Raw genomic sequence first — 14,315 nt, 5'->3', positions numbered from 1 at the left:
CAAAATTTTGCCTCCCTCACACTGTCTTTTTAAGGGCGACCTGCCCCGCTTTCGCCCACAAATCAGGGTTAAAATAAACTCACTAAACAAGATACTGGTCACTTCCTCAAAAGAGCACACTGGTCGCTTTGGAACGCTGTAGATGGTGTAGACCTGGTACCAGGCGGTCTTGTGACCCTCAGTCGCTGACACAAGGAATGGCAGGCAGTGGTGCAAAGTATAGAATCAACGCAGTAGAATGGGCCGAAGCGGAGACGTGGCAAAATGGTGGAAAGGAGCGATGGTTTTAGGACGTGCCTATTACGAAACTGTGAATGAAGTTGTCTGATTTGTTGGGTATCAGCAGGGAGGATCCTACGTTGTAAGAGGTCCATGATTAAGGAATTTGTTGCTAGTGCACTCGAGCAGATGTAATTTCGATGGATTGCTCATGCGCTGCCTGCGATATGTGAGGTATAAGAGAATCTCAGACCAGAGAGCAGTGTTGTCAGCAGTAGGAGTAAGTTGTTGCTAGCGATCAGTCTGGTGTATCGTGTTGGCTGGGCCGGTCGTGGGGAGCGATGGCGGAGCCTGAGCGTTGTAGTATAAGGTAAAAGCAGCCTCGCCCATATGTACTATTGTTATGTCAAGCCCCATGTAAATGTTTTTAAAAAATCTCTTAATAATAATATTTCTTATAAAAAATAAACTTTTGATAATCATTCATCTCAATTTAAAGAACTTACTAATTTCTCTAATCCATGGTCATCCCGATTATTGTAAAGAAAAATCAGTTGTTTCTTTTTATACATGACAAATCTATCGGCCAGCATTGCACAGGGCTGTGCCAGAAAAATTTCTTATAGGAGCAGATATATACGCGTTATCCGGCGACCTTATTGAGGTAAGAATTTCAATCTATTCAGTATGATCTCTCAGGGCCATGACGCAGCACTGCTGACGTCCAGAATTTACCAGTTTAAGTTCACACTCAATTATTGAAAGGTTATAAGTGAGTCACAATTTTATTGAGAAATTAGTCGCATTGTATTATTGGTAAGTTACGGAATTTTTTTGTTGGGAGGTTACAACGTGTCCACAAGAAATGGTGTACCAGTCGCTCCCAGCTAACAGGGCGTAACAACAGTGGCTGAAAGAAGATGCATTGTCAATGCCACTCTCTTCCAATCCCGACATGAATTGTTATTTCCAGTGAATGTTAAGTGCACGCCAACCAGTTTCCGAGCGAATACTGCGAAGAGAACGGCACACAGGGGGGAGTCTCGTAACTGGCAATAGACCACTGCTCACAGGGGTTCATAGCGCTGCACGTCTTCAGCCGGTCGAACAAAACAGAAACTGGACAGCAGCTGTAGTCTGAACCGATTAATCTCCAGTTTGTTTCTTTTCAAATGATCCAAGGTGCGGTTGCACCGATGGCCGGATAACGCATTGGAATTGCAGTATTCGGAGGATACAGGTCATGCCATTAGTGGTTCAGTGATGTTTAGGCGGTGCTTTTCGTACCATGACTTAGACACATTCGTTCAACTTACTATGGACTGTAACCAGGATGAGCCCCGCGGAGTGGCAGCGCGGCCTGAGGCGCCAAGTTCGGATTGCGGGGCCTTCCCGCCGGAGGTTCGAGTCCTCCCTCAGGCACGGGTGTGTGTATTGTTCTTACCATAAGTTAGTTTAAGTAGTGTGTAAGTCTAGCGACCGATGACCTCAGCAGTTTGGTCCCTTAGGAATTCACAAACATTTGAACATTTTGGAGCCAGGATGTTTATTTCAGCGTGCTCGGTCATCAAGTTTTGCCCTTTCTTCTAAAGTTTTGTGGTGAATGTGCCGTGGACACTCCCGCTTGTCAAGATGACAACAGCCGTGTTCACAGGGCTGCTTGTATAGGTTCCTGGTTTGACGAATACTCAGACACCATATCGCGTCTCACCTGGCACCCTAAATCGATCGGTCATAATCCCATTGAAAATGTTTAGATCTACTCGGAGTAGTGGGTGAAACGTAGCAGTCAATATCCCCGCAGTTTGGTAATTCCACAGGGTGTAATCATCAGTGAGTGACTTCAACTAGATACTCAAACACGAAGAAACTTGTGCATTCACTTCTGCACCGAATTGAGGACGTCACCAACAGTAGACACTGTGCTACACGGTGAAGCGTAATCCCTCCTTGAATGTAAACAACGTTTTGTTCGATATATGTATACTCGCATGTTTTGTATGAGTGGGAGAGTGAGAGAGACGGCTGTTGGCGTGTTCCAGCGCGAGGAGCGGCAGGCTGAGCAGCTGCGGCGGCTGCAGGCGGGCCTGGAGCGCCTGGAGTCGTGGCAGAAGGTGGCGGAGGAGGCGCTGCGCTCTCAGAACAAGGTGCAGGCCTCTTCCGAGGAGGACGGCCCGGCCGCCGCCAAAGCCGCGGAGGCCGCCGCGCGGCTCGCGCACTCCGTCGACCGTCTCGAGGCCCGCATCGCCATGGTAACTCTCCATTCTTACTGCACGCCTTATTGTTTTCTTCTTTTGTGCTTCCCGTTTTGCCTCTCCTCAAGGCAGACGTACTTTCTGAACGAATATATCCTGACACCAGTTAGAGAGCAAGCAATAAAGGAAACAAAAGAAAAGTTCGGAGTAGGTATTAAAATCCATGGAGAAGAAATAAAAACTTTGAGGTTCGCCGATGACATTGTAATTCTGTCAGAGACAGCAAAGGGCTTGGAAGAGCAGTTGAACGGAATGGACAGTGTCTTGAAAGGATGGTATAAGATGAACATCAACATAAGCAAAACGAGGATAATGGAATGCAGTGGAATTAAGTCGGGTGATGCTGAGGGAATTAGGTTAGGAAATGAGACACTTAAAGTATAAAGGAGTTTTGCTATTTGGGGAGCAAAATAACTGATTCACAGTCACATCAACAACAGTCGATTGAGCAGTTGTATACGGGTTGAAGTGTCCGTGATGGATTTGTCACTCAGCTGAAATTCAAGAACTATTCCACATTCGCACTTATTGAGGTCTCCTGGCCGAGCTATTCTGCTGTTACTACATCTCTGCTGACGATAAAGTACTCCCCACCTCATTTTGTATGGTGGATCCGCATCTCGTGAGCTCTAGTGGTCAGTTCTGCATCACATAGGGGTGTGCGGTTACTTTTGATCAAATAGTTTACCATCATAAACAATCATTTTCAGCTGAGTAGCCACTTCTTACACTACACTGGGTTGCTGAAAAGCAGAATAGTGTCAGTATTATGACAGTACACATCTATTCAACATTCTCCCCACGCCAGGTTGATACACTTAAACATTGATGTTGCAGTTTTTCTAGTCCATCTGTCAAGAAATCGTCTGACAGATGCTCCAACAAGCTCGCTGCAACAAGTTCGATGTCTTCGTTACCATCAAAATGGTGAACATTTATACACACATAAAAAAAGTTTTGCATCGCTCCGGTTCCCAGAACTCCTGAAGATGGACGTTGACTGGATATTCTACCACAGACACAATCCCTTTCATTCAGAGATGTCACTAAACCCACCGAAATGATATAAACAACCATGCATGAGTAGCGCCTATTAGACGGAGAGGGTCCAACACTCGATCAATTCCAGTCATTCCACCAGGAAGGAGGTTGTGTTGTCTGTAGTTCAACCAAGCCTAGACGGTCAGTACCACGGTTCAATCGCGTCCACATTGTTACCTTGTGCCAGGAAGGGCTCTCAACAAGGGAAGAGTCCATGCGTCTCGGAATGAACCAAAGCGATGTTGTTCGGACATGGAGGAGATACAGAGAGAAAGGAACTGTCGATGACATGCTTCGCTCAAGCCGCCCAAGGGCTTCTACTGCAGTGGATGACCGCTACCTACGGATTATGGCTCGGAGGAATCCTGACAGCAACGCCAACGTGTTGAATAATGCTTTTCGTGCAGCCACAGGACGCCGTGTTACGACTCAAACTGTGTGCAAAATAGGCTGCGTGATGCGCAACTTCACTCCCGACGTCCATGGTGAGGTCCATCTTCGCAACCACGACATCACGCAGTGCGGTACAGATGAGCCTTACAGTATTCCGAATGGACCGCTCAGGAATGGCGTCATGTTCTCTTCACCGATGAGTGTCGCATATGCCTTCAACCAGACAATCGTCGGCGACGTGTTTGGAGGCAACCCGGCCGTGCTGAACGCCTTACACACACTGTCCAGCGAGTGCAGCAAGGTGGACGTTCTCTGCTGTTTTGAAGTGGCATTATGTGGGGCCAAGGTACGTCGCTGGTAGTCATGGAAGGCTCCGTAAAGGCTGTACGATACGTGAATGTCATCCTCCGACCGATAGTGCAACCATATCGACAGCATATTGGCGAGGCATTCGTCTTCTTGGACGACAATTCGCGCCCCGATCGTGCACATCTTGCGAATGACTTCTTTCAGGATAACGACATCGCTCGACTAGAGTGGCGAGCATGGACCCTATCGAACATGCCTGGGATAGATTGAAAAGGACTGTTTATGAACGACGTGACCCACCAACCACTCTGAGGGATCTACGGCGAATCAACGCTGAGGAGTGGGACAATCTGGACCAACAGTGGCTTGATGAACTTGTGGATAGTATGCCACGATGAATGTAGGCATGCATCAATGTAAGAGGACGTGTTACCGGGTATTAGAGGTACCGTGTTTACAGCAATCTGGACCACTACCTCTGAATGTCTCCCTGTATGATGGTATGCGTGTAGTGAACTCGAGTTGATGTCTAGGCGACCAAACTCGCCTGATGTGAATCCTATGGGACCCATCTGCGTCGCTTTCGGGCGCCATCACCGCGTACGAAAATCAGCGTCCCGTTATTTACGCGATTTACATGACCTGTGCGTAGACATCATATCCCACTTATCTACCAGCAAACAACAAACTGTCTGATCCCTGATAAGCATAATCAGTGAGGTATTTCGCCAAAAGACGGACAAACAGGCTATTAAACAGGTGGTCATAATGTTTTAGCTCATCGGTGTATGTCACTTTCGTTAGACTGCCAACCGTTGTCATACACCGCCAAATACATGGAAGATCAGACCTCACAAACAAACGAGGTGTGCCGCGATACTGACGTCGAATAAACATGGCATACACATCCAACGGGTACGCTGATATGTTGCTGATGCTCGGCGACTGGCGACACGATGCCAATGAAGCAACCATGGCGTATGCCACGAGATATCCTGGCTGAAGAGCTCTCTCTGACAGCCATTACGTTCTTGCGTGCTCAACAAGTACTTCGAAAACAAGCAGTTTCAGTAGGCGTGGAAGTACGAGACGAAGACCAGCAAGAAGTGAAGAGATGAAGGAATTTGTTTTAGCTGCAGCACATCGCGATGCCCATGTCAGCTTACGAGACGTTTGCTGCAGTTACTGGTATCAGCCTTTCATCTGTGTGGCGTATAGTCAGGCTTACAGGTTTCAGGCGTACCACCTGTCACAGATACGGGAGCTCAATGGGAACGATTTCAATTGGAGAGTTACTTTCTGCGAGTGGGCCGTGCATAATTTCACTCTGCACGCCTTCTCCGAACCCACGTTAACAAATCATGGTCAGTGACCGTCATAATAATCTTTACTGGGTCACAGAAAATTCTATGTTGGTACGTCCTGTCGCTCGTCAATGGAGATAGTCCATTAATGTCTGTGTGAATCTTTGGAGATAAAATGGTCGGTCCATACTACTTCGCAGGTAGACCGACCAGTAAGACGTATGGAGCTTTTATCGTCGAAAATTGAGGTCCTCTGGGAAGACGATTAGAGTGTTATGGTCTTGCGGAATGATTGTTATTGTCTCCCGATTTAACACAGTAGAATTATTTTTGTGGGGATGTCTAAAGAGTCGTGTTTATGTCAACCCAAAACCCTAGATGACTTCAGACAGGGCATCGAGGAAGCATGTCGCTCTGTGACACCGACGACGTCTGCAGATTATTTAGAAGGCGCATTGCGTTGTGCATCAGAAACATGGATACACATTTGAACACTTCAGTTACATTAACAATTCCGCCACCAGACTATTCATCTGCAAGCATCCAAGTATTATGCACAATATTTTGAGAGTTTATAGCTTCCAAAGTGATTTGAACAATTTTTTAAGTACTGAACTGATTTGTACACAGCTACATGATATACACTGAAGAGACAAACATACTGGTACACCTGCCTAATATCGTGTAGGGCCCCCATGAGCACGCAGAAGTACCGCAACACGACAGCATGGACTCGAATAATGTCTGAAGTAGTGCTGGAGGGTATTGTCACCAAAAATCCTACAGGGCTGTCCATAAATCCGTAAGAGTACGAGGGGGTGGAGATCTCTTCTGAACAGCACTTTGCAAGGCATCCCAGATATGCTCAATAATGTTCATATCTGGGGAGTTTGGTGACCAGCGGGAGTGCTTAAACCCAGAAGAGTGTTCCTGGACCCACTCTGTAGCAATTCTGGACGTGTGGGGTGTCGCTGGAATTGCCAAAGTCCGTCGGAATGCACAATGGACATGAATGGATGAAGGTGATCAAACAGGATGCTTACCTGTCAGAGTCGTATCTAGACGTATCAGGGGTCCCATATCACTCCAACGGTACACGCCCCACACCATTACAGAGTCTGACCAGCTTTAACAGTCCCCTGCTCACATTCAGGGTCCATGGATTCATCAGATTGTCTCCATACCTCTAAACGTCCATCTGCTCGATACAATTTGAAACGAGACTCGTCCGACCAGGCAACATGTTTCCACTAATCAAGAGTCCAGGTGAAGCGTAAAGTTTAGTGTCGTGTAGTCATGAAGGGTACTCGAGTGGGCCTTCGGCTGCGAAAGCCCGTATCGATGATGTTTCGTTGAATGGTTCGTACGTTGACGGTAGTTGATGGACCACCACTGAAATCTTCAACAATATGCGAAAGTGTTGCGCTTCTGTTACGTTAAACAATTCTCTTTGGTCGTCGTTGGTCCCATTTTCGCAGGATCTTTTTCTGGTGGCAACGATGAGATTTGATGTTTTACCGGATTCCTGATATTCAAGGTACACTCGTGAAACGATCGTACGGGAAAATCCCCACTTCATCGCTACCTCGGAGCTGCTGTGTCCCATCGCTCATGCGTCTAGTATAACTCCACGTTCGAACTCACTTAAATCTTGATAACCTGCAATTATAGCAACAGTAACCGATCTAACAACTGCAACAGACACTTGTCATATATAGGCGTTGCCGACCGCAGCGCCGTATTCTGCGTGTTTACGCATCTCTGTATTTGAATACGCATGCCTATACCAGTTTCTTTGGCGCTTCACAGTAAAAAACTAATGTTGTATTTGTAAGACGTCGTGGTCTCCTGACCCTCATTGCTTACATATTCCGCCCTCACAATCATATTCCGCACATCAAGACGCTTCATTCGAACCCAAACTCGATAAGATAAAGTCAATGTTGTATGAATTCATGTAAACGATATGCAAAGAACTAATAAATCGCAAGTGCGCACCGTGGCTGAAATACTCGAGGCTGGCGTACACACATACATTCCAGACACGACGGTCACAGGAACTTTTAGTTCGAGAGAGGCAACTGCACGCCAGGAGGCCAGTCCCAACCCATCTATGTCGGCCGGTGGCCGCCCGTGGAGCGGACAGCGTTCGCTCGAGGGAAAGGAGGAACGACCCCGTGTTCGGCTTAAAATCAAATTCCGTTACATTGTGTATGCTTTGGAAGGATTGGTTTGTGGGATAAGACTGAGAGGAAGAAGGAGATACAAGGCGATAGACGACATAAAGGGAATAGGAAATTATGCAGATCTGAAGAGGATGGCAGAAGACCGGACAGCCCGGAGAACTACCATGTGAAAACCTGCCTTTAGGCAGAACACTGATGATGATAATGATGATGATGATGATGATATGTAGGAGCGACCAGCCTACGCATTCCTTACACATAGCACGCAGTTTCAGAGATTTTCACAGGGAGACAGCAAACGCCAAAAACTGATACTACAGATATCCAGATTGGTCGCCTTAAACGAAACGTCATTCTCCAGTTTTAGAAGAGCAATGATGATTGGCAAACGATATTTCTGACGCCTTGAGCTGAAGGAGTAATGGAAGAGACCGAAAGATATACCCCTTCACGTCTGGCGTGGAGAGGTGCCGTTCCGTTGTCGCTTTTGGAGTGAGGAACAAGTCTCTCCTCAGTACTTCACTGGGAGAGCACCTCTGTCGGGAGCGAATCTAAGTGCGACTCTCTATATTGAGTCCTTGCGATTAAGCGTTGTTCACTGTATTGGCCGACACACTTATTGTGCGGTGTGAACGGACAGAGCTATAGTTAAACGCCTGCGAGCGAATTTTTCAGTGGCATTGCATTGGACTGGTTATCTGACCGGTGTACCACGCCAATAGTTAGACTAGGGACGAATAGGAATCCTTGACTTCATCAAGGCGTAGGGAGAGTTTGATTGGCGAAGGTCAATCCAGATAGAACGAGAGTTATCTTATTTGTCAGCAGCGAGTGGCGCAGACAGCAGTTATCGCAGCTTACGGTATTGTGCGCTACAGCTATTGCGAGCCCCATGCTTCCTCCACAACAGTACACTTCACTGCATTCCACACACGACAGACTCGACTGTACCTAGCAACATTCTAAAGGATAATTATTCAAGTTGAGTAGGCGCGCCTCTCAACCATTCTGCCAAGTCAATAACAATGTCAAACTTTGTACAGAAATTTCATTAATGAATCCTATCCTTAAGAGGTAACTTCACATACTGAAAAGAATCAGGATATATCTTGTTCAATTCATAACTAAAAGTGCCATTGTGATATCTCAGAATTTTTGCAAAATAAATAATAACTTTCGTTAGTTTCATGTTTTTCTTACACTAACTAGCACTACTCCAGTACCCAAGTATCCCACTAGTTACGTAAGAAATTTTGTGAATTTTTTGTGTCATTTCCTTACAGCGGACGACTCCAGAAGATATTTATTGCTGAAAGTTTTTCAGGCATTTCTCTTTAGAACGTTGGGAGCGCCTGTCTGACTTCTGTAGTAGTGTGGGGGTGGAAATTGCATCTTGCAGGAGCCACAGGGTAAAGGGTACATCTCAGATTAATCCGTTGCGCAGAATAACAGAATCTCATATCAACCCCACGCTCACATATTTAAAAAAATTGTATCTCGTTACTGTAACTCTCCGGAAAATAAGTCAGTAAACTATGTTCATAGCACCACAGGAAGTATAATTTTTGCTTTAGGGACCTATCTCAATAAATATTCCAGTCACTTATTATTTTGTAAGTTACAGGGGGGATACAGTTTATCTGAAACACTGTGTATATTAAACATGCGTTATATGAAAATGAATCGTTATTTTGGGACGCTCCGTACATGTTAGTGAGTGAAGACTGCGGCGGTTGCAGGAGCAGACGGCCACGGAGCGCCCGTGCGCGCCGACGGCGGCGGCCGTGCCCGCCGAGTGGCGGTCCGAGGTGCTGGAGGCGCTGGAGTCTCAGCGGTCGTCGCTGGAGGAGACGCGGCGGCTGGCGGGCGCGGCGGCAGAAGGCGCGCGCGAGGCGCGGCACGCCGTCCACCGCGAGCTGGAGAAGACCGCCAACGCGACGCTGGAGCGCCTGGAGGACGTGCGCCGCGAGCTGGCCGCCGTCACCTACAAGACCGCCGGCGTGCTGGAGGGCAAGCTGGCCGACGTGCGCGCCGCCGCCGCGCAGGACCACGAGGAGGTAGGTGCTGCAGCCACGAACTCCCGCTCGACTAGCTTTTGTACTGTGGTCAGAGGGGCGATGAGCATGGCAGAACGAAAGTTGAAACGCGTCCTTAGAAAATGTTATAAATGACTGTGCTGATAAACCTCTGACGTTATTTGATTTTCAAACAGCTGAGCAAAACTGAACGTACTCAGACATTTCTCTCTTTACTTATTCTGATCATCACTAAACTGACACACAATATTTTTAGCACAACGCAGTCTGACTTTCAACAATCCCTACAAAAGAGTTGCTCCGACTAACTATTTGGGGAGCAAAATAACTGATGATGGTCGAAGTAGAGAGGATATAAAATGTAGACTGGCAATGGCAAGAAAAGCGTTTCTGAAGAAGAAAAATTTGTTAATATCGAGTATAGATTTAAATGTAAGGAAGTCGTTTCTGAAAGTATTTGTATTGAGTATAGCCATGTAAGGAAGTGAAACATGGACGACAAATAGTTTGGACAAGAAGAGAATAGAAGCTTTCGAAATGTGGTGCTACAGAAGAATGCTGAAGATGGGTAGATCACATAACTAATGAGGAGCTATTGAATGCAACTGGGGAGAAAAGGAGTTTGTGGCACAACTTGACAAGGAGAAGGGACCGGTTGGTAGGACATGTTCTGAGGCATCAAGGGATCACCAATTTAGTACTGGAGGGCAGCGTGGAGGGTAAAAATTGTAGAGGGAGGCCAAGAGATGAAAACACTAAGCAGATTCAGAAGGATGTAGGCTGCAGTAGGTACTGGGAGATGAAGAGGCTTGCACAGGATAGAGTAGCATGGAGAGGTGCATCAAACCAGTCTCAGGACTGAAGACCACAACAACAACAACAACAACAACAACAATAACCTATACCATTCATAAATCACTTACCTCACAAAAATCTTCGTTACTCGAACTGCTGCAATACAGCGAGCGCCAATACTGCCAGCTAAATAAAAGATTCTAACTATTGAAGGCACTAACTACTGATAGGGATAGTTAGCAAATGAAAGATTTTGATAGAGAACAAACAATGTATTTACCTTAACAGTGTTCAAAAGTCATAATATATATGTATAATTTGTGACATCCAGTTTGGCAAATTTCCTTTTTCTGACCGACACACTTCAAGATCGTCTGCTCATATTAACATCTCAAAACTCCGCCATCTCTCTCCCCACATCCACCACTGCTGGCGGCTCACCTCGAACTGCGCAACGCTACGCGCTGTTCACATCCAACTGCCCAACACTACAATAGCCAATATTCCAACAATCCAAACCAGCCACAGACTGCACACAGCACAGTCAGTGATTTTCATACAGAGCGCTACGTGGCGTTACCAACATAAAAACCTAAACAGCCTACTTACAAACTGCCCAACACGAGTAGTGGAGCCCTCATTACCAGCGTAGTAAATGGCCAAATGTTGATCAGACTGTAGTGTCGGCGCCACGTGCTAGCTGCTACGAATTCTCCTAGAGCAGTGATAGTACCAGATTGTTATGTTTAAAGTGCAGCTACTCACAGAGTTCTAGTGTTCACTGTAATTATCGTACAGCAGCGAAACTTGGTAGATATTCTAATGCGTTAATGTGGAACTAGCTTGGGCTGAATAAAAATTAGTTCCAGTTTTGGCCACTAGGTCTAATCTGGCGCTGTGAATTCAAACAAGGCACGTGGAAATCTTTCCATATGTACTAGATTAGGAACGGGACGTGCACAGAAAAGGCCAAACAAATGAGAAAGGCATGATGTTGATTTTATTATTAACCACCGCTTATACAGTTTGTTCAGTATGAGCACCAGAGACATTGACAAGTTACTTCATCCGTACGTAAAACGACGCGCTCAACAGTTGCTCACAGCAGTTCCCGTGGAATCTGAGCAATTGACCGTCAGATCATATAGAACCCAAGCATATCCCTGGTAAATGCGTTCCTTTGGAAATCCGCAGAGTCAAATTTCACGTGGCTTCAAATCAGATGATCTTGCAGACCTTCTGAGAAACCTGTGGAGATAATACGTTCGTGGAAGGTTGCATTAAGCAGAAATTTTACGGGGTAAACAACAAGAGGTGACGCCTCATCTTGCATGAGAACAGTGGTTTCCACACACTTACTGTCTTCCAAAGCAGGAATCACATGCTGCACAAGGAGGTCTCTATAACGTGCAGACGTCACGGTACAACTGGCAGGCCCTCTGGATATATTCTCTTCAAAGAAGAAATGACAGTGAAAAAAAGCTGCCTGTGAATCCACACCACACGGTCACAAACGGCAAGTGCAGTGCCCGTTCGTGCACAATACGCTGTTTAGCAGTACTCCAGATTGGGCAGTTCTGTGCATTCACTCCACCCTGTAGTGTAAAATGTGCCTCGTCACTCCACAGAATATTGCCCGGCCACATGTCATCAACTTCGATCCGTGCCAGAAACCGAAAAGCAAATTCAACGCGTCGCTGCGGATCACGAGGTTTCAGTTGTTGCACCGCCTGGATCTCATACGGGTAGCAGCGTAAAATGGACCGCAAAACTTTTCGTACTGTTGACCGTGGGATGGACAATTCTCGTGACACTACACGAGCGCTAGCACTGGCTGGGACACTTGCTGCATGGGCAGTTACAGCAACAGCAACCTCGTTTGCTAAAAACAATTTCACTAAAAGCACACGGTCTCTCTTCTCGACAGCCATACTGTTCACTCACGCTGTGGCCTGTCAAATCACAACGTGGGTGTCATACCGTCAAACAAACTGTGTACAGCGCCAGATTTGCACCTGGTGACCAAAATTGGAACTCATTTTTCCAGCGTAAATCGAATCCGCGTTACGGCATTAGCATATCTACCAAGTTTCGCTGTCACACGATAATTACGGCTCACTTTGGACCTCCGCGAATAGCTGTATTTCAATTGTAACCACACTGTATAATGAGTGAAAGCAGACTCCTCCGACAAAATTTCGATGGTTGCTCTGGAATGTTTTGCCATAATGGACTGGTGCTCTTCAGTGGATCGTTACGGTAATAATGTAATTATAATTTATTCGGTTTGTTACGGCGATCGCCCTTGTTTTTTTGAATATACGAGGGCCGTTCAGAAAGTAACCTCCGGTTGATTTAAAAAAATACACCAAGTTAAATAAAAATATTTTAATATATACATCTTCCAACTACATCTTTGCACTATTTTTCTACATAGTCTCCATAGCGATTGAGGCACTTATTGTATCTCTTCACAAGCTTTGAAATTCCTTCTGCATAAAAATCACCCGCTTGTGCCTGGAGCCAGCCTGTGACCGCATCATTGAGCTCTTCGTCGTCATCAAACCGCTGTGACCCGAGCCATTTCTTCAAATGCATGAAGAGGTGATAATCACTTGGCGCCAGGTCTGGGCTGTAAGGTGGATGGTTGATAACGTCCCACTTGAAGGACTCAAGAAGGGCCGTTGTTCTGCGAGCAGAGTGAGTACGGGCGTTATCGTGCAAAAAAACGATACCGGAAGTCAGCATACCACGGCGTTTGTTCTGTATAGCCCGTCGTAACTTTTTTATTGTTTCACAGTACACGTCTTGATTAATGGTCGTACCACGTTCCATGAATTCAACCAACAACACCCCTTTGGCATCCCAAAACACCGTTGCCATCAGTTTTCTGGCAGAAAAATCTTGCGAGCCTTTTCTTGGTTTGGTAGGCGAATTTGAATGTGCCCACATCTTTGATTGTTCTTTTGTCTCAGGGTTCACGTACTTAATCCAGGTTTCGTCACCAGTCACGATTCTGTTTAACAATGGTTCTCCTTCGTCCTCATAACGTGACAGAAAGTCTAATGCAGAGGCCATTCTTTGAGTTTTGTGGTGGTCGGTAAGAATTTTGGGCACCCATCGTGCACAGAACTTACGGTAACCCAATCTTGCTGTCACTATCTCGTACAAGAGAGTCTTAGAAATCTGTGGAAAACCAGTAGACAACTCCGACATTGAGAAACGTCGATTTTCAAGAACTTTTGCATCAACTGTCTGAACGAATTCGTCAGTCACCAATGGTGGTCTACCACTCCTCTCTTCATCATGAACGTTTTCTCGTCCACTTTTAAATAAACGTACCCATTCACGGACAACTCCTTCACTCATAACTCTTGGTCCATACACGGCACAAAGCTCATGATGAATAGCTGCTGCAGAATATCCTTTGGCTGTAAAAAGCCTTATGACAGCACGCACTTCACGTTTGGCGGGGTTTTCTATTGCAGCACACATTTCAAACTGCCACAAAAACTAAACTAGCGCAGGTACGACGTTCACTCGACCACGGCTTGATGCCGACTGACCTGTTGAGTGCGTGAACGCACAGATGGCGTCGCTACTCCCCCCACAACCCGCACTGTGACCAATCGGAGGTTACTTTCTGAACCGCCCTCGTACCTTTGTGACAGTGAAAATGCCTATATAAGCAATCACCAAAGCGTACAACACAAAACAAAGGGTGATGCAGGAAATACGTAATGTACTGTCGATGTACAGTACATTATATAACAAATG

The 14,315-nt window shown here is 46.2% G+C and overlaps 1 protein-coding gene across 1 annotated transcript in view; it reads left to right on the top strand.

Moving 5' to 3' along the window:
- The window catches only part of LOC124594252 (myosin-7B), a 305,039-nt gene that overhangs the window by 252,940 nt on the left and 37,784 nt on the right, over positions 1 to 14,315 (top strand). Inside the window, exons 5-6 of the mRNA XM_047132616.1 lie at positions 2,262 to 2,471; positions 9,447 to 9,764. Of these exons, the coding sequence (XP_046988572.1) occupies positions 2,262 to 2,471; positions 9,447 to 9,764 (528 nt within the window). The remainder of the gene's footprint in view (positions 1 to 2,261; positions 2,472 to 9,446; positions 9,765 to 14,315) is intronic.

This window comes from Schistocerca americana, chromosome 2 (genome assembly GCF_021461395.2).
Source record: "Schistocerca americana isolate TAMUIC-IGC-003095 chromosome 2, iqSchAmer2.1, whole genome shotgun sequence".
Classification (NCBI taxonomy): Eukaryota; Metazoa; Arthropoda; class Insecta; order Orthoptera; family Acrididae; genus Schistocerca; species Schistocerca americana.
The sequence above is the reverse complement of the archived record's forward strand: the minus strand, read 5'-3'. Positions and strand labels throughout refer to the sequence as shown.